Source organism: Coccinella septempunctata, chromosome 7 (assembly GCF_907165205.1).
Source record: "Coccinella septempunctata chromosome 7, icCocSept1.1, whole genome shotgun sequence".
NCBI classification, from domain to species: domain Eukaryota; kingdom Metazoa; phylum Arthropoda; class Insecta; order Coleoptera; family Coccinellidae; genus Coccinella; species Coccinella septempunctata.
The window spans coordinates 9943003-9962235 of record NC_058195.1 but is presented as its reverse complement, the minus strand read 5'-3'; the positions used below and the strand labels follow the sequence as shown (position 1 = coordinate 9962235).

Genomic DNA, 19233 nt, shown 5'->3' with positions numbered 1-19233 from the left:
GATTTTTTGCTTTATTATGCTTGCTCAAGGGAGGGAAAACTGTGGAATGATTCATGTTGAAGCAGCTGCGAGCAAATCGAAGTTTTTGCGGATTATGTGAGGAATCTTGTTTTTGACAATGGGGTAATTTTAACAAAGGTGTAATGCTCTTGTTGTATTCCTCCGAACCAATTGATATCTTCGGTTCTATAATCAGCATTGATATGGCTTCTACAATAGCACATAAAAGGGATTTCGAAAATCTCGATTTTCTGGGTCAAAAATGAGCAAGGGTTAGACTCCCGTAAAATGACTTATTTGCAACTTTATCTGAAAATCAGGGTGTTCTCTATTACTGTTCTAGGATATGGAGTACATTATGTTGTGTTGAACATTTCCCAAAAGACTATCTCCTCTCATTTAGATGTTCATCTTGAAATGGCATTTTTCAAAAATTGCAATTTTCAATCTGCGATATCTCCTGTTATATTCGTCTGATCCAATTGGGATTTCTGGTTTTACAATCACCACTGCCAAGGCTTCCTCCCAAGCACAAAAATTCGTTTCCGGAAATTCCATTTTTTGGGTCGAAAATGAGCAAGGGGTTAAACCCCCCTAAAATGACCTATTTTCTACTCTGTCTGCAAATAAGGATGTTCTATTACTGTCTTAGGATATGGAGTGCATTGAATTTGTTTTGAAGATTCTAGAAAACCGAAAAGTTGTTGATTCAATAGACAATTACACTCCAGAGAGCTCAACTCGAAAATGAAAAGTGGAAAAACAAAAAAAATTATTTTCTCCAAAACAGGGCCAGATATTCGAAATTTTGGTATGGAAATATAGGTTTTGGAACACGCTGAATCTTTTACGAGCAATTTCGAAAGCCTATCTCCCTTCGTTTAGATTTTCATCTTGGAAATGGCGTTTTTCAAAAATTTCAATTTTCAATCTGCGATATCTCCTGTGATATTCGTCTGATCCAATTGGGATTTCCGGTTTTATAATCAGCATTGCCAAGGCTTCCACCCAAGCACAAAAACTCGATTTCGAAAATCTCGATTTTTTGGGTCAAAAATGAGCAAGGGGTTAGAGCCCCTAAAATGACCTATTTTCTACTCTGTCTTAAAATCAGGATGTTTAATTACTGTCTTCGGACATGGAGTGCGTAGAATTTGTTTTGAAGATTCTAGAAAAACAAACAGTTGATGATTCAATTGAGAATTGCACTCCAGAGCGCTCTTCGAAGTCAACTCGATAATGAAAAGTGGAAAAACAAAAAAAAATATTTTCCCCTAAACTGGGCCGGATATTTGAAATTTTTGAATGAAAATATAGGTTTTCGTACACGCCGAATCCATTGCGAGCAATTTCGAAAGCCTATCTCTCTTCGTTGAGATTTTCATCTAGGAAATGGCATTTTTCAAAAATTGTGAATTTCACTTGAGAATTCGTCAAGACCGAACGGTTTTGCCGAGATGGATGAAATTTTCAGATTAATTATTAGAAGAATTGCTCTTTCAGAATATGTATCACAATTAGATCTACGATAATTTTCCTGGAAGATAATCGACTCGAAAGCTGACCTTCGAAAAATCCTGAAAAAGATGGGTTCAGTTAAAAATTCGTCAAGACCGAACGGTTGCGCCAAGATTAATGAAATTTTCAGATTTATTACTAGAAGAGTTGTTCTTTCAGAATATGTACCACATTTCTATCTACGGTTACTTTCATTGCGAGATAAATGACTGGAAAACTGACCTTCGAAAAATCCTGAAAATTATTTTGCTGATTATTTGTGTCACTTTTAATTGAAATAATTTTTTGATTCGGAACCTCTGGACTCAATTTGTTGTAAAAATAGAATTTCTCCCTATTATATAATACTTTCTCTCTGATCTTAACCTTTGTTCTTTATTGAGTTTCTGAGTGAAATTCGAGTGATAATTTCAGCTTTTACAATGTTCTGAAAAGGGAAATGAGGGAATTCCGAAATGAAACAACCATTCTTAATAATTTACTTTAATCTATAATAAGAATATAAATATGTACAACTGTTTCATAAACTGATCAACACATCCAATGTTACATTTTAAAATTGCAGCTCCATTAGTATTATTTACAATACATACCAAATATCTAGAAAAAATATCAAATAACAAAAACAAAATATTCTTGAGAATAAATTCAAGAAAAATCGCCATGCTGCCCCCGAGCATAACAGTTATTGGAAAAAATGATTAGAAATCCTGACATAAGCTAAAAATAACTTAGAGTGACAGTCTCTTAGTCTTTATCTCCAAAAGAATATTTGAGTTTGTGAATGGTTACATGATAACACACACGGTCGACAAGAGCATCAGTCGATAATTTAGCCGAATTACGTAGTTGATGTACTTTTTTTCCTATGGTTATAATTCACCAATCTTTGTCCCACTAAGTATTTATCGTTCTTAATATGTTCATACAGATTCCTGAACTGTCTTATTTGAAAAGATATGAAAACTAGTGAGATGAACAATAATAGCAGAAAGGGGTAAATTCTCCTGGCTATCAAATTCTTCAACTGGAATGAGCTGACGAATAGTGGCACTACTGAATAAGCAATTATGTAAGGGACAGAGAGAGCCAGACCAAAACAAACAATGACTGGAAGGGCCAGATTTTCAATGATCAATCTGAGTTGCATCTGACGAATACCATCACGGTAAGCTTGTTCGATTGCGTTTCTCAAGAACCACTCCGGGCCCATCATTGTTACCGCGCAGGCTATCTTAGTGTAAAGAACTCCCAATGCCCAATCTTGCCAGATGAAAAGTATTGGAGTCTGATGTATGGGAACTCGCAAAGGTACTATAACCACCAGTTCGAACAGAAGCCCGAATAAAAGAGGAATAACCCAGAGTAAAAGGAAACTGGCAACCACCGTTTTGAGTCCCAAAACGCACCATTGCTTCAACCTCTCCGCCATGGCCGCTCTTCCTTGCGGCAACCAGCTCAGCACCAAGCTCACTGCCCTTGCGGTCAACCAGCCCACATACAGTCCGCAGGCAGCTGTGTACAATTCGTGAACTTTGACTTCGCTCAGCTGTTCCTGGGTGGTGTTCTTCGCGATCAGTGTGACGACTGTGGGGCCGCCTGACAGCCACAACGCCATCACCTTACGACCCAACCATACTGGAACTGTAAGGGCGCATACGCTGCAAATCACCAAAGAGATGCAGACGGATATCAGCAGACCCAGGAGACGGGCCATGAAGAATGAAGGTCTGGTGTAGGGCTGAAAACCTGGAAAGAAAAAAAAACTCTAATCCTCTCTGCTCTGTCTTACACTACTATACCTACACTACATCTAATTAACTCTACCCCACTCTAACACAAATGCAACTCAAAAGTTCAAGATCTAGTGATATTTTTAGAGTATGTATGAGTAGAATAAAATGAAGTAGAATAGCGTATAGTTTAGTAGGGTAGTGAAGAGCAGAGTAAAGCAGAGTGGAGTGGAGTAGAATAGAATAGAGTAGGGTAGAGTGGATTTTAGTAGTGTAGATTAGAGTGGAGTGAAATAATGTAAAGTTTAATAAAGCAAAAGAAATAAGTTGTACAGTTGAGTAAAGAAAATTCATCAAGGGAAGTAAAATTCGTCTTCTACACAAATTGTCATTAAAATGCAAATATCCTCACCTGTCGGAGGCTCCATCATGAACAAAGCCTGATGCGCAGCGCCCAATCCACCGTCCTGTGGATTCCCATTATTCTGTTCGTTGTTCTGCTCCCTGTTGACCACGCCATCAGTCTCTCCGAGCAGATAAGAGTGTATGCCCAAAATCCAAGACACGGCCCTGCACCAATTCCTAACCAGACCTTTCAGCCAGATCCTGGTATGACTCTGTTCCAGAAGAGCGGGAAGAATGACCTGAAGTAGCATGAGTTCCAGAGACAATTCGTTGACTTGAGTTTCGTTATTGAGGTAAACGGAATAGGGCAGGAAGGCGGGCAGGGCCCACTTTATGATCCTGATCGGCAACCAGAGCATCAAGAGAACGGCACTTCCGAAAATAACCGCGGAGATCAGAAGTTTCCGCACGTGTTGTAGGATAGGCAGATGAATCATTTCTTGAACAGGACTGAAATCTGGATCGTTGAAATTCTTCAAGAACCACAATACGCCTGGTCTCAAAATCTCCCTGAGCAAAAGTACAAAAGAAGCGAAATAATAAACGTATACCATTCCGATAAGCCAGTGGATGAAGACAGAGGTACCGGGTGCTGCCAAAAAGCTACTTTCTCGGTCTTTCAGAGTGGCGTCGAACATTGACAATGAGCAAATATCCAACCACCATCCGCAAACCAAAGGTAGAACTCCTATCTCCAACACTGACAATAGAGAAACTTTCACGACTATATAGCCTAATGCCAGGACACGTTTAGCCTTCTGGAATCCCAAGAAATGGGCGATGCGATGGAAAAACATAAAGAGGAATCCGACAGAACAATATCCGACAAGTGTGGTGAGGAGTCCCTCAAAATGACTGGCAGACGCATACTCTTTCATGTTGGTGATGTGCAGAGTCCAGAGACCCATATGATAAGGGGAGTACGCAAAAATGATGATGAATAGTGTGTTCAGAGATATAACCCAAAATACGTGTTCTATGAATTTTAAAGAACCATCCAGACCTAACAGTCTCTCCCAAGTTATCTCTTCAGCCGCTCTATCCCACTCCATTGGTATCCAATTGTTATCTTCATTTGCGTTCAGTTCTGGATCCTCTGGGAACTCTGGATTTTCAGGAGCTACAGCAACAGGCTCAGGCTCTGGAAATTCAATAAATCAATAACAACAAACATTTTTAGAGTTTTAATAGTACTGCTCACCTGGTATATTTTGTTCAGGTACCAATGCCAATGGTTCTGCCTCATTGTTGTTTAATGGTGCCAAACGAACCCTAACATCCTCTTCTTCTCTCTGCATCCATTCAGGTCCACCCCCATGTATAATTTGTTCTCTTAGCCATACTAACCCAGCAAATGCAAACAAGGTACATATAACAACAAAACAACCTTGGAATGTATCAGAAGTAACATTTTCAGTCGATAACATGTCAAAAGGCAATGAGAGTATACCATCTACGGATCCTTTGAAAAGAGCTCTGTAAATTCTACAAGCTGTTAAGGGTACAATGCCCATCCAAGCTACTGCTACCAAAGTATAATGAAACCAATATTTGACAGCAGTTAGAATTGATGAGAGAAGTCCAGATACCAAATCTCTCAGGGGTAAACGTCTTGGCATATCTGGAGAATATATTGGTGTGAAAGAAAATCTGTAACCACATAGCTCACAATATTCCTTGTGGGAATACTTCATCCACTGCATTAAGCATTCCTGATGTATCCACTTGATACTTCCTGTGCATATACATGGATGAAAGAGAGGTCTTTCGGGTAAACCTTCAGACCTACACACTCTACATATGTCGCTATTCAATAATTCAGAATCCATCATTTACCTGCAACATAACACTGACGTGTATAGAAAAAACAACATATCAAATATATAAAACCTTTAGGTGAACTCACCTAATTTTTTTTGTAAAAAATAAACAGCATATTTGGAATAAAGTGACAAAATGTCGCTGATATAATTGAAAATCCCAATTATCATACAAAGTTAAATTTTCCTGTTGTCTTCTAATGACACTAATGACAGCTAATGGTTGGTTAAGCCACAGAGTGCCAAAGTCAGAGAGATCACAGAAATAGGATTTAAATTTCAGGCAATTTTTTGAATTATTATATAAGACATTCTTCAATACATAGGCAGATACGGAGTAAACTTACCTTTCATCTGCTCATGGATTAACAGAACACTAATAAAAATGTAATAATATAATCAATAATAGAATTATGTGATATCGCAGATATTTTCGATTTTGAGAAAAGAAGAAAAATGGGACTCGTAGAGCAAGAAGAAAGTAGACCCAACGTATCTCCTTATTTGGCGGTAACCAGGTTGAAAGTTGAGAAACATTTTAGTGAAATTTTAGAATGATGTGTTTGTTTTGTATTGAAAATTCGAACTTTTACACCCAATTTCTATTATGGTGTTTGATTTCTTGAAATGAAAGATATAGCTGATTATTTCAGAGGTTCAGTTAATAATGTGAATAATACGAAATCTCCCACTACAGAAACAGAAAAAGGATCAAAAAGCAGAGGTAAGACTTCACCCACCACACCGAAGCTGAAAATTATTAGAAACAAAATCTGCAGAACTCCTAGACGTAAAAATAAACTTTCCCCAAGGACGAGCCCCTTGGAGGGATTTAACTTGTTATTTAATTTATCTAAAAACGAATCCCCAGATAAAAAAACTTGTGATTTGAAAATGGAGAAAGGCAGCCCTGTTGAAGTAATAAATTCTCAAGCCAGTGAAAATTCAGTTGAACTACATGATGGCTCTGAGAGTACCAATTCGAAAAGCCCAAAATTGAATGCATTCCAGCTTTTGATGATGGGTAGAAATAAAGTTATAGGTACTAACTCTCCAGGAAAAGAATTGCCAGAGCAAGGAAATACTAAGGCGACCACCTCTCCAAAGTTATTGGCAAGGAAAAGGCTGTTACAATCTTGGTCTGATTCAATCAAATCAAAAAAACGAAAATTGAATGATGAGGAAATTGATAAATATATCAAAGTTAAATTGAATACTCGAAAAGAAAGATTAAAATCATTATTAAATGTTGACAATGAGGTAGAAGTTCTAACAATAGATACACCAAAATCTAAAAAAAAATCAAATTCATCAAAAAATTTGAAAATTTCAAATGAATCAATTGAACATCTACCCATTCAAAATGAAAATGAAAGGAAATTAGGGACACCTGTTTCTCGAAAAATTAACAAATCCTTAAGTAGTGGAGATGACTTCGAAACTCAAGTTAAAAATGGTACAAAAGTAAGTACCTCAAAGTTGCCTAGAGCTCATAGACAAAGAACGAATTCTATAAAAATGTGTTCAACTCCAAAGTCCACATGGAAAATGAAAATAAAATTGATTAATCGTGATTCTGAGGAGGAGAACAGTTTAGGTAAAGGAGATGAAGAGAATGAAATTATAATTTTGGATGAAAGTGAAAATTCTATTAAAGATGTTGAAGGTATAGAAAAGCAAAGTGAAACAGTTACTATTGAAGAGATAGATCCAAATAAAGAAGTCCCAGAAGTTGAAGAAAAAAACATCTCTAAAAGAGTGCTACGTGATAGAGGGTGTTTGAATAAAAATAAAAGTACAGATTATCTCTATTTGTCTGATGATAGTGGTGAGGAAGTCCAGAACAAAAGCAATAAGAAAGTTGTGAAAGTTGCTCCTGTTTTTGCAAAAGCTATGCCTAAACAGAAAATTGATCCTAATGTTCTTGAGGCTAGAAGAAAATTCTTGATGAGCGATATGCCCGATGTATTGCGAAAGAAAATTGAAAAACACACCAGGTAAGCGTTAGTTCACATAAATTAATATGTTAACAAATAGAAAATTGATTTAGCTTTATTCGTCGAAATGAAAATGATTTTATTTCAGTAATAGCAATATGGTAGATGAAGACTTTGATGTTTTTCCTAAAGTAAGCCATGTGCATCAGGAAGAGAAAGATAATATATTATGGAATCTTCCTTGTCCAAATTTAAGAATGAAAACTGTGATTCCATTTAAATTTGAATCAATTGATCAACTTTGTCAATCGTTGATAGAAAAAAATGTGATCAAACAGTCGAAATATAAGGAATCTGAACCTATAAAAAACATTAAAACTATAATAAGGGACATGAAGTTGGAAAATGAAAACTACCCAGTGTATAAAGCGTTCAGATTACTGAAAGAGAAGAACAGTTTCAAAACAGAATGTACCTCATCCAAAACTACCCCAAAAAGAGGACGTAAACATAGGAGTTCTTCAGAGAAAAAATGTGAGACGTCTGAAAATGTGGATTCACAAAATACACTGAAATATCAGATGTGGACTGAAAAATATAAACCGAGAAGTTCTGAAGATTTTTTCAGCAATGTTCAGGCTGTGTCATCTTTGAAAAAATGGCTTGAGAAGTGGAGGGAAGTTCTTGAAAGTGGTAAAAGAAAAAGGCGACAATACTCAAGTGATAGTGACTCAGAATTCATGTCATCTGACGCTGAAAGCATATATGATCGCTCCTTATCAACCACAATAGTTCTTACTGGCCCTTGTGGATCAGGGAAGTCAAGTTCTGTATATGCTGTTTGTAATGAGTTGGGTCTGAATGTATTAGAATTGAATGCTTCAAGTAGAAGAACAGGTAAGAAACCCTTATGTTTCAGCAGAGCATTTGATGTATTGGTTCTTTGTTATGGTTCTGTATTGTTTTATTTTTTACAGGAAAACAGATTATTCAAGAACTGCAAGAAGCCACACAGTCCCATCAAGTGAGAAAAAATAAGGGTTCCCTAGATTCCTTTACTAACAAAGGGCATAGGGCAAAACCAACAAAAGAAACAGAAAAAAATAAATCGAAGAAAATGTGTGTGCTTCTCATTGAAGATATTGATATAGTTTTCGAGCAAGATGATGGCTTTTTAAGTGCTATTTCTCAGATATCCTCTGGTAGCAAAAGGCCCATAGTTTTAACAACTAGCAATGAGAATTCAGTATATGCTCTAAAGTTCATTAACGACTTCAAGACAATCAGATTTTATAATTCGTCAGTGAAAAGTTCAGGAATTTGGCTGCAAATTTTGTGCCTACTGGAGGGGATTTTCATTGATCTATCCTATATTGGAGAGTTGTTGGAATACAACAGAGGTGATATCCGGAAAACTCTGCTTGAACTCCAATATTGGGTTCAGAGTGGTGGGCAAACCAATAAAAACAAAACCTTGTTAGATCCTATATTCAAAATTGAAAGTTTGAAAGAAGACGATGGCTCAATTCCTATCTCCGATGATACTCTGAGCATGCCGCTCAAAGAGTATAATGGAGATTTGGATGATTACCGTGTACATTCGAACATTCTTTCAGATTTTGAGATATTCCAGTTGGATCGTTACTATAATATACCCCTGAGAATCGATTTAAAAACACTTTGGTGGAATATACCAAAATTTTTATACCCGACGAGACCTAAGCACAAAACAAACAGTAACAAATCAAATAAAAGAAACAAGAAAAGATTGAAAATCGTCTCAGATATGTACGACAGTGTCGTTGGATTGGACATTGCATATAGAAAAATCGGGTTCAAAAGTGATGACCCTGTATGTAGGAAGAGATGGCATTGTAGACTTCAGGATAGTTTAGAATTGGATGAAATATCTACAGTTCTCCCTTTTAATCAAGACATGCTTGAACTGAATCACTATTTAACTAACGGACATCTGGGTCTCTGTAAAGAAAAGTTCATTTATGAGTTTTCCAATAACCAAAGATTTTGCAATATGGCTATGCCGACTCTCGATGAAGAAAAGTAAGTTACAACACTTTCAACTCCAATAGACATTTTATAAAAATTCTCTCTATTTCAGGAAATTAAACAATAACCACAAATATGAAAGAGAACTCCTCAAACCTGTGCCATCCCTCAATAACTTAGATCATAAGTCTATTGCACTAGATTATCTTCCATGCCTAAGGACCATAGCAAGAACAGAAAACATACGAGCTAAAAACAATGTGAAAAGGCACAATAGGTTCCATAATTATTTACAAAATTTCAATATTACTTGTGATAATCCAATATTAGATTTTGCAGCTCAAACTTTTTCAAACAGCAAATGCTGACACTAGGGAATGTTTTTTTTATTTGTCAAAATGTACATAAATCTGTATCTAAATATTATCAAATTATATTTTAATTTTGATTCTGTAAATAAATGCTAATCCTTTTCCTGTCCATTGAAGCAGTACTAAGTATCCAAACACCTTTCACTATATAATCATACTTTATAATTGATTAATTACGAGGTGTAAGAGAACAGCGTGTCCATTTTCATATCATTGCAATTCCACGAAACTAGAAAGTGTAAAATAGATTAGGATATAATTAACTTCGAGATTTTCAATTTAAATTTCTTTCTATTAATCATCGTACATCAGAACTACTCTAACGTCACCACTCGTCGTATTTGTGTCAAATCATAAATCAACTCAATAACAAGACAAGGTTCAAAGTTACACAAATAAAGTGGAATTTGGGGTCTAAACAGAGTACAAAGTTCTGTTTTGTTTCTTCAGTTTGCCAGCGTTTGGAGCAACATTTTTATCGAATTTCTAGCAAAAAAAGGTACAACCTTCATTTCTCAGTTTCGTTCTAAATAACCTTCAACGGTTATAACAGTGGTGTGTATTTTTTAGTTTCAAGCTAACCATGTTGAAAGTAGGACAAACAATTTTAAGCCAAAGTCGTCTTCAAATATGTGCTCAAAGGCTACTGGTAACTTCTTCAGCCCATCTGAAAGCTGCTCAGGCCCAGGCTGTGGAGAAGGCAGAGCGACCAGCTAAAGAAGTGAAGGAAGACTTGTCTTTTGTTATGAATATATTTAGAGGACAGATTGAAACAAAACAGCTATTTCCTTATCCAAATGTATTGAATACCGAACAAAGGGAAACTCTTGAAATGCTGGTTGATCCAGTTAATAAATTCTTTGAAGAAGTTAACAATCCTGCAAAGAATGACCAAGATGAGAAAATTGAAGAAACAGCGCTCAAGGGTTTGTGGGAACTAGGAGCTTTTGCATTGCAAGTACCTCAAGATTTAGGTGGATTGGGACTAACCAATACACAATATGCAAGACTGGTAGAAATAGTTGGAGCCCACGATCTGGGAGTAGGTATCACCTTAGGTGCTCATCAGTCCATTGGTTTCAAAGGAATTTTACTGTTTGGTAACCCAGAACAGAAGAAAAAATATTTGCCTAGGGTCAGTTCTGGTGAATATGCTGCTTTCTGCTTGACTGAACCCTCTTCAGGATCAGACGCTGGTTCCATTAAAACAAGAGCAGTTCTTTCTCCAGATGGTAAACATTACATTCTAAATGGTTCTAAAATTTGGATCAGTAATGGAGGATTGGCCGAAATCATGACTGTATTTGCACAGACCCCTGTGAATGACCCAAAAACTGGGAAAATTGTAGATAAAGTGACTGCATTCATTGTCGAAAGGTCGTTTGGAGGCGTTACAAATGGCCCTCCTGAGAAAAAAATGGGAATTAAATGTTCAAATACTGCTGAGGTTTATTACGAAGACGTAAAGGTGCCAATTGAAAATGTCCTAGGGGGTGTTGGTAATGGTTTCAAAGTTGCTATGAATATTTTAAATAATGGTAGGTTTGGAATGGCGGCAGCTTTATCTGGAACAATGAAAGCTTGTACCAAGAAAGCAGTTGAGTTTGCAACAACAAGAAAACAATTTGGACAAAGAATAGATTCGTTTGGTGCTATCCAAGAGAAAATAGCAAGAATGCAGATGTTGCAATATGTTACCGAATCCATGGCATACATGATTTCCGGAAATATGGACACCGGTTCACAGCATTACCATCTTGAAGCTGCCATATCCAAATGTTTCGCTTCTGAAGCAGCCTGGAACGTATGCGATGAGGCCATTCAAGTATTGGGTGGAATGGGCTTCATGAAAGACACAGGACTTGAGAGAGTTATGAGAGACTTGAGAATCTTCAGAATTTTCGAGGGAACCAACGATATTCTAAGGTTATTCGTTGCTTTGACTGGTATCCAGTACGCAGGTGCTCATCTGAAGGAACTTCAAGCTGCCTTCAAAAACCCAACAGCAAATCTTGGACTAATATTCGGAGAGGCATCCAAGAGGGTTGTTAGGAAAGTAGGTCTTGCGTCTGTGCCAAAAATGGACCATCTCGTGCATAGAGAACTGGCAAAGTCTGCTAATTTGATAGCCAAAGATATTGATGATTTCGGGCAGGCAGTTGAAATGGTACTCATAAAATATGGTAAAGGAATAGTGCAAGAGCAATTTATCTTGAATAGGTTAGCCAACGCAACCTTTGATATCTATAGTAGTGCTGTGGTATTATCTAGAGCAAGCACAGCATTACAAAACAATTCACCAACTGCCCAGCATGAAAAGATAATTGCCGAAGCATGGACTTTGGAGGCTTCAGAAAGAGTGGCTAATTACCTTAAAGCGATCTCTTCTGGCAAAAACTTGGATAATTTCAGTAAAATGGAAACTATCTCAAAGAAAGTATGTGAAAATGGCGGGATTGTACAGAGCAACCCTTTGAACATTTAAGATAGGTTATTTATTATCATTGTTAAATAAACAAGAATATTTTCAAGATGTGTACAGCAAAAAAATCATTATTTTTAATAAATATATAATTTTTACAAACATTTTTTTATTGACTTTTGCGTGAAAATGAGATTAACGTGAATAGTTCCAGTTTTATTCAATGGAAATCTGATCCCCCAGGCTGTATAGCTAGCTTCCAAAGTTAGCCAAGGCCTCCTCCAGTTAAAGAAGAAATTTTGAAATATTTATGCAAGATACTTAAAAAAAAAACACATTGATACCAATAATTTCGTTTATTTTACAAGTTCATCAACATTTTTATTGGTAAATAAACAATACACTAAAACAATCGAGTACAAAATAATTTAATATTAACAATACACTCAATATATGTACAATAAAATACAACAAGCAACTTTTTAAGACACAAGTTGATATTTATATCAATTTGAAATTTACAGGACGTTCTAAAATAATCTGCACACAATACTTTCCAATTAAACACGAAAAAAATTCAAAGAATTAATCAATTACATTCATACCATAATATTGCTCGAATTTCAATAAATAAATAAGGTAAATTAATGCATCACATCCTGTAAGAAAATGTGATTAACAAGCACCTTGGAAAAATTATTAATTGAGGAACACTTAAATCATATTTAGATCCTCTGGGAAAAATATAAATATGACTAAACCAATAATCACAATGGCTTGAAAATTTACAATGGACTTTTTCATCTTACTTGAGGTAAATTCAACTATTCAACACTAGGAAGGTTTTCGACAAACAATATTACTAAAACCTGACCAAAAACCATTCAAAAACAAAGAAAAAGTATCGAAAAATTATCATCTGTTCACTCCAATTGATACCGCAAAAATGATTACTTCTTGTTTGTTTTTGAACAACTGTAGGTATATGAATAAAAACGGTATTCACAATCTATGTAAAGTTGTTATATATTTTTGCATTCCTAATATTATTGGTGTATACTCGTACTTCAACTCCTTATTATTCTGTTAACTTAACAGGAAATATTTCTGCCTTACATAAAAACAATGTAAATCTACGTTGGCAAAATTCAAAGTTGCCTTCTTCCACGAGATGTACAGGGTGGGCAAAATAGGGCACTCTAAACCAATTGTCAAAAGGTTTGGTTTTCGTAGGGCAGGCAAACTTTAACACACTGGTTCTAACAAACCTGCCTTACTGTGAACAACAATTTCGACAATTTATTAAGTGATACAACATTTTTTTTCACCATATGAGAAGAAGAAAATGAATGGCGTATTGTACTTATTTTTTTGTTCTTCATCTGAGTCATAAGACAAAATTGCCATTTTAGACGCCATTTTGTGTTTCTCGAAAATTATTATCACAATCTCTCATTCATTTTCCTTTATTTCTTGATGTTGAAGAGTTGTAGTTCAGATATCGCCAATTTTGATCACCCTGTACATTATCTTTTTACCGATCTTGAAATATGGACCCTTCTGTAAAGGAAGTGTGATTTTATTGGTAACTTTCCAGAATGTCTGTTTAAACATATCAATTTAATCAAATATTCATTTTTGACAGAATACTTTTTTTAACGAAATTTCTGGATGAAATTTTTATAGAAAAATTTACTCCGAGTGGGAAGCCACTATAAAACATTCACACTTTGTTCTCTAAGGTCTGAAAAAACATGTCATTCAATGTCCAAAAATCCAATATCTGATTAATTTAAAATAGGTGTTCATAAACGTACTGAAGTCATTTTTCCTAAATAATAATCCGAAATTGATAAGAATCAAAAAGATGTATCATCAATTTAAATCCGCGATTCAACTTGAATGGCGATCGGCAAAAAGTCCTTCTCCTTAAAACATGCAACAGCATGTCCGATAACTAACTGCAAATTCCATTAGGACTGGAATTGTGTGAAAATTCCCAAACTGCTCGTTTCATTACAGCTCGAAATTACCTATGGGTTCCTCGAGACGTTTCAAGTCGGCTTAAAAAAATCTAATCAACAAGTTTAAAACGGTAAACATCAGTAACCGCTAATATCACAGTTATTTTTAACCTACAATCGTAGAAAACTTGGTAAATCGTTTCGCTGTAAAATAAGATAAAGAAGAAACTCCAGCCGTAATGGAACAACACCGAAATCTAATTAATCACACTGACATAACCGAATACACCGTTTCATAGGGACCTGAGGTATGATCCATCCTACCAAGGACCATTCATTCGCCGGTTTTAAAACTGCTGATTTGTCGTGAACGCACTTATACCGTTGTTGGCCATCTCGTCCATTATCTCAGAAACGTATGCGGCCACATCTACCACTTCTTTCTGCGATCGTAGGATGAAAGGATCCTGCAGTAGTTTATTGTATTTTGGTCTGAGGTGTTCGTCTTTTATTAAGCTGCAAAAAAGTTACACTGCTACTAGGAACAACATAAAAAGTAGATCATAAGATCGGTAGATTTAATACACTGGCTTCTTCCCAAAGCTTTTATACTCTTATTAGACACCAAAAATCTTAATGAAACAACGATAACATTCGAAAATTGAATAAAAGAAACTTACCAGGTATTTACAAAGTTTACAAACTCAGCAGTGAAGGTGTTATGGTTGCTGTTGTTGGTCAAGCGAGGTGCCTCTCCGTTGACCACCTGGTGCAACTGATCGAAAACGCTGTTCCATCTGGGATAGGGAAATCTGCCGGTTGCCACCTCCATCAACGTGATTCCTAGGGACCATACGTCGCTGCGTACATCGTAGCCTTTTGAGCCCACTTGCGGATCGATTCTTTCAGGCTGAAAATGATTGAATATTTATCGAAAACAATGAGAATGTTGAGAGCTTTTACCGCCATATAAGGACGACAGCCAGCATCCTTGGTCCTTGCGATAGAATCGACGAGTTGGCCAGAGATACCAAAATCGCATAATTTTATATTTCCGCCTTTATCAAGCAGAATATTGCTAGGTTTCACATCCCTGTGGATTATCTTCAACTCCTCCTTGAGATAATTTAGAGCTTTGACCGTCGCCAAGGCTATTTTTCCAAGTATAGCTTCGGGTATCCGTTTTTTCAATTTCTCATAGATAAATTTGTAAAATTTGTCTAAAGAAGTATCCATTAGTTCCATACAAATCCAGCAATCACCCTAGAATTACAGTGTTACACCAAAATTACTAATTTAGCAACATACTACAATATCGGTAGATACTCTATTTCAGCAAATGCACCACATCAAATTAAGGAAAACAGAAATTAAGTATAGTCAAATGAAAAAAATAAAAAACCAAAAATATCAGGTCCTTATCATATTAGATAAGTATGAAGGATGACATCCTTACCTCTTTGAATAAGGCTCCATAAAATTGTACTATATATTTACATTCATTGCTCTTCATAACGACATCAAGATCCATAAGCAATTGCTTCTGTTCTTTCTCGTCCACTGTCGATCTGATTCTTTTCACCGCAATCACAATTCCTGATTTCCTATGAATCATTTTGTTGACAGTTCCAAAACCACCTCTTCCTATTTCACCCATATCCTGTAGATCTTCCGAAGTAAAATCATAGGTAACTCCATCGAAAGTGAGTTTTCCAGTGGAATGCATATTTTGGCATATCTTAAATCTGGTTTCTCTGAAAGTATCAAAAAATAATTGATCAAAAGCAGATTAACCGTTTCATAACTGACAAAAATGTTGAAACGGGAATAAATGTATCTAGGGATATAAAAAATAAATTATAGAAACATTACAGTCAAATAAATAGGACACTATCAGAATAGAATAATTTAGATGATTCAAATTTACCTTGGTTTAATACTTTCAGAAGGAGCAGCACTGTAATAGAATGAAAACATTTTTTGAAAATTCAGTGGCATTAACTGGAATTCACATGTCATATGAGAAACTAGAAAACATTGAAAATAGAGAAAACTAACAGGAGACCGAATAGGACTCATATCCAACTTTCTTTGGGAAAAACATCCAAAAACAGTATTGTAATTAAAAAAAAATTCTGTCCACTTCTAATGTCTAAATTCTAAGTTAGTTGAAACATACAAACAAATATTATAACACTATCAATAAAAATAAATTAGCATGTTACATCTCCACTCATTCATTACCTTGACTTTGACTTTGTCTTATGCTTTTGTCGATATCTGTAATTTCAAAATCAGCCGGAAGTTATTATCTACTTGATAGATTTCAGACAGATTAAAAAATCATCAACTTTTGAGAACATATAGCGGAAATTCAGACCTGATCTTGTGCATCATTACCTTGTTTTATCGTGCATAGGGTCAATTGCAGTTTTTGGTATTGATGGTAGGCTCATCTTTGGTCTAATCGAAGTAGCTGTTAACCCATGGTCTGAGGAAGTGGAGCCTAATGTTGTTGGCAATGGACGAAATTGGAAATTGTTATGTTGATGTTGAGATGAAAGAGGCAGATTCAAATCCATTCTTACAAGTCTCCTTCCTAGAAAATCTAACCATAAATGTAATAACATTGGAATGGGTTAAGTGTATCAGGAATACTCAAAGTACGAAAAAATATTGGTATTCTAGTTTTTTAAAAAGCTTTTCTCAATATTTACCTGGATTCTGGTTTGACTGATGGGCTTGTGAATCTGCCATTTTGCGGAAAATGAAATATTCCTTAGTTTCAAATGTATAACTTTCCTTATAATGAATACCACATCAGTGCCTTTTGAACTAGAATACGATTTACTTCAAAAGCATACACATTTCATGAACTATTTGTATTTCTCAAAAATATAAATAAAAATACTGCTGAACTCCCTTCAGAAAGAAATTGTCTGCGCAAAAGTCGCAGTGAAATCATTTGACAACATCCAAATCCATGTCAAATCTCAAATCATATCATGTTCTGTGTGCCAAATAAAATAACGAAGGGCACAGATGATAGATGATAATGGCTGTATTTCAAAATATATTTAAACAAACTAAATTGCTTGGAAGTAGAGCGTCTTCAATTTGGTGAATACTTTTTTTGGGTATCCTTACAAGTTTGTTTTTATCAACCATGAAATTGCTTTCGATTTTCAAGATTTCCTTCATTACTAACCTAGCATTTCGTAGAAATCTATGCTCTTTACCTTTTTTGAATTATTATTCTCTTCTAGTTCTTCAATAATACCTCATAATGGAATGTCTCAATACCCCAGTTATTATGTCCCCCCAATTTACAAGAAGGAACTCCAAAATGCTTTGATTAAAGATGGAGAAATCCAAAAACTAACACATATTCCGATCAAAGCAGCACTTATAGACCAAACATGTTCAGCAACACACGATGCAGAAGTGAAGTATGTTTAAAATAACAATTCAAACATAACGAATGTAAAAAACTTCATTTTAGCTTGATGATCAACTATTTAATGAAAGACGGAAAGAAAGTTTTAGCTCGTAGTTTAATGGATAAGTGTTTTGAACATATTAAAAAAATTCAACTCGCCAAATACAACCGATGTGAGACAGAAGAAGGAAAATCGGCAATAGAATTGAATCCAAAAGTAATTTTCCATGAGGCAGTAGAGAATTGTAAACCTATTATGTGTTTGACACCCATTAAGAGAGGAGGTGTTAGATATCAGGTTTGTTTTGAGTCCTTATTTTTGTCATTTGAGTAACTTAATTGACATCACTTACTACAAACTTAGAGGTTTGTAGTCTTCTATTAAAACCAAAGATTTTTTATTCTTGTTAGGTCCCTGTTCCTATCTCTGCAAAGAGAGCACAATTCTTTTCGATGAAATGGTTGATTGCTGCATCTAAAGAAAAAGAATCCACTGTGAGATTCAGTTATCAAATGGCCCTGGAATTGATAGATGCTGCTAATAATACTGGAAAGGTTATAAGGAAGAAACAAGACTTGCATAGGCAGTGTGAGGCAAATAGAGCTTATGCCCATTATAGGTGGGGTTGAGTAGTTTACAGTCTTGAATAAATTTTGATCAATGAACAATTTTGGTTTTATTTATATGGGAAATATTTTTTGGAATTTTTCTTGATCAATAACTGTTCCATAATTTAAATTCACTTTCAATGTTTTTCCTCCAGAGTACCTTTGAAGTGGTTTATAAAAGTATTGTCCGATATAATTCACAGATGCTTCAGAAAATGGCATAATATCACGAAGTGGAATTTCTTGTTCTCTTCTCTTCCCCCAGAAATCCACATAAGCCACTTTCACAGTCTCCTTCGTACCATTAAAGTAAATAAAACCTATATACCTGTTTGTCACGACACTCAAACTACCCAGAAATGCGCCTGTACCCAGACCTTAAACAACTTAATGAGAATTCGCCATGTTTTTGTATATAATATGGATACCTATATATGTAGTTGCTAGAGGTAATGCAGCATCAACAATGCCTTGCGATGCTAAAACGAAGGAAACAGGTACACTTATTATTACCCCAGCGGCATGATATATTTTTAGTCTGCTAAACACTGACATATGTCTTATCCACGGAAATTTGTATACTGTAGTGTAACCCTCCCCTGCAGGGTTTGATTTTTCATTATGACCATTTGATTTTCCACCACTACATTTTCTGCAGAAGAGTTGAAATTTTGAGGGCGATAGTATTCCTGAGCGTATGGAAATTTTCCTGAACACAATGGGTAGGTTAATCATCTGCATATGTTCAGGAGACTTTAATATTGGATAAAAATTTAAAATTATTTGTTTATTTTTCTGATAAGAGATAGGTTAGGATCATAAAAATGAAGGTTAGGAGGAAACTAAGATGTTTTAGACATCTTAGATGAAACCATCGAATCGAATTTTGGAATCGATACAGTTTTCTGCAATTTTTGTTTGTAACAAAATTCAGTTGGGGAGGATTCCCACAGAGGGCCATTAGTCGATTTATTTTTAATTTAAATATAATTAATAAACCGAATCCAT

At 35.4% G+C, this 19233-nt stretch overlaps 6 protein-coding genes across 10 annotated transcripts; 3 read left to right on the top strand and 3 right to left on the bottom strand.

Moving 5' to 3' along the window:
• Nucleotides 1–1985: 1985 nt before the first annotated feature.
• On the bottom strand, nt 1986–5724 carry LOC123317939 (E3 ubiquitin-protein ligase MARCHF6). Of its 2 annotated transcripts, none has more exons than XM_044904575.1 (4): nt 5563–5724; nt 4858–5492; nt 3664–4797; nt 1986–3267 (listed from the first exon to the last, which is right to left on the bottom strand). In XM_044904575.1, the coding sequence occupies exons 2-4, from the start codon at nt 5486–5488 to the stop codon at nt 2360–2362; spliced, it is 2673 nt and encodes an 890-aa protein (XP_044760510.1). In that variant the 5' UTR covers nt 5489–5492; nt 5563–5724; the 3' UTR covers nt 1986–2359. The 2 variants fall into 2 exon arrangements, with proteins under 2 accessions (XP_044760510.1, XP_044760511.1); XM_044904576.1 differs by having other exon boundaries at nt 4858–5505; nt 5563–5708.
• Nucleotides 5725–5926: 202 nt separating this feature from the next.
• Nucleotides 5927–9868, top strand: LOC123317938 (ATPase family AAA domain-containing protein 5). The gene is made up of 4 exons (XM_044904574.1): nt 5927–7473; nt 7562–8310; nt 8391–9474; nt 9533–9868. Exons 1-4 carry the CDS (start codon nt 6104–6106, stop codon nt 9786–9788), a joined length of 3459 nt encoding a protein of 1152 aa, XP_044760509.1. The 5' UTR covers nt 5927–6103; the 3' UTR covers nt 9789–9868.
• A 274-nt stretch (nt 9869–10142) lies between these two features.
• LOC123317940 (very long-chain specific acyl-CoA dehydrogenase, mitochondrial) lies at nt 10143–12372 on the top strand. The gene is made up of 2 exons (XM_044904577.1): nt 10143–10289; nt 10360–12372. Exon 2 carries the CDS (start codon nt 10375–10377, stop codon nt 12274–12276), a length of 1902 nt encoding a protein of 633 aa, XP_044760512.1. The 5' UTR covers nt 10143–10289; nt 10360–10374; the 3' UTR covers nt 12277–12372.
• Nucleotides 12373–12554: 182 nt separating this feature from the next.
• LOC123316781 (dual specificity mitogen-activated protein kinase kinase 4-like) lies at nt 12555–17124 on the bottom strand. Of its 4 annotated transcripts, XM_044903003.1 has the most exons (8): nt 16895–17124; nt 16578–16785; nt 16422–16457; nt 16105–16134; nt 15634–15931; nt 15141–15440; nt 14858–15087; nt 12555–14693 (listed from the first exon to the last, which is right to left on the bottom strand). In XM_044903003.1, exons 1-8 carry the CDS (start codon nt 16932–16934, stop codon nt 14525–14527), a joined length of 1311 nt encoding a protein of 436 aa, XP_044758938.1. In that variant the 5' UTR covers nt 16935–17124; the 3' UTR covers nt 12555–14524. The 4 variants fall into 4 exon arrangements, with proteins under 4 accessions (XP_044758938.1, XP_044758939.1, XP_044758940.1 ...); XM_044903004.1 differs by lacking the exon at nt 16105–16134 and having other exon boundaries at nt 16895–17123; XM_044903005.1 differs by lacking the exon at nt 16422–16457 and having other exon boundaries at nt 16895–17123.
• A 12-nt stretch (nt 17125–17136) lies between these two features.
• Nucleotides 17137–18285, top strand: LOC123316782 (28S ribosomal protein S7, mitochondrial). The gene is made up of 4 exons (XM_044903007.1): nt 17137–17297; nt 17444–17626; nt 17680–17914; nt 18028–18285. Exons 1-4 carry the CDS (start codon nt 17227–17229, stop codon nt 18244–18246), a joined length of 708 nt encoding a protein of 235 aa, XP_044758942.1. The 5' UTR covers nt 17137–17226; the 3' UTR covers nt 18247–18285.
• Nucleotides 18277–19045, bottom strand: LOC123316783 (transmembrane protein 186). The gene is made up of 2 exons (XM_044903008.1): nt 18654–19045; nt 18277–18602 (listed from the first exon to the last, which is right to left on the bottom strand). Exons 1-2 carry the CDS (start codon nt 18964–18966, stop codon nt 18298–18300), a joined length of 618 nt encoding a protein of 205 aa, XP_044758943.1. The 5' UTR covers nt 18967–19045; the 3' UTR covers nt 18277–18297.
• Between the last annotated feature and the right edge of the window lie 188 nt (nt 19046–19233).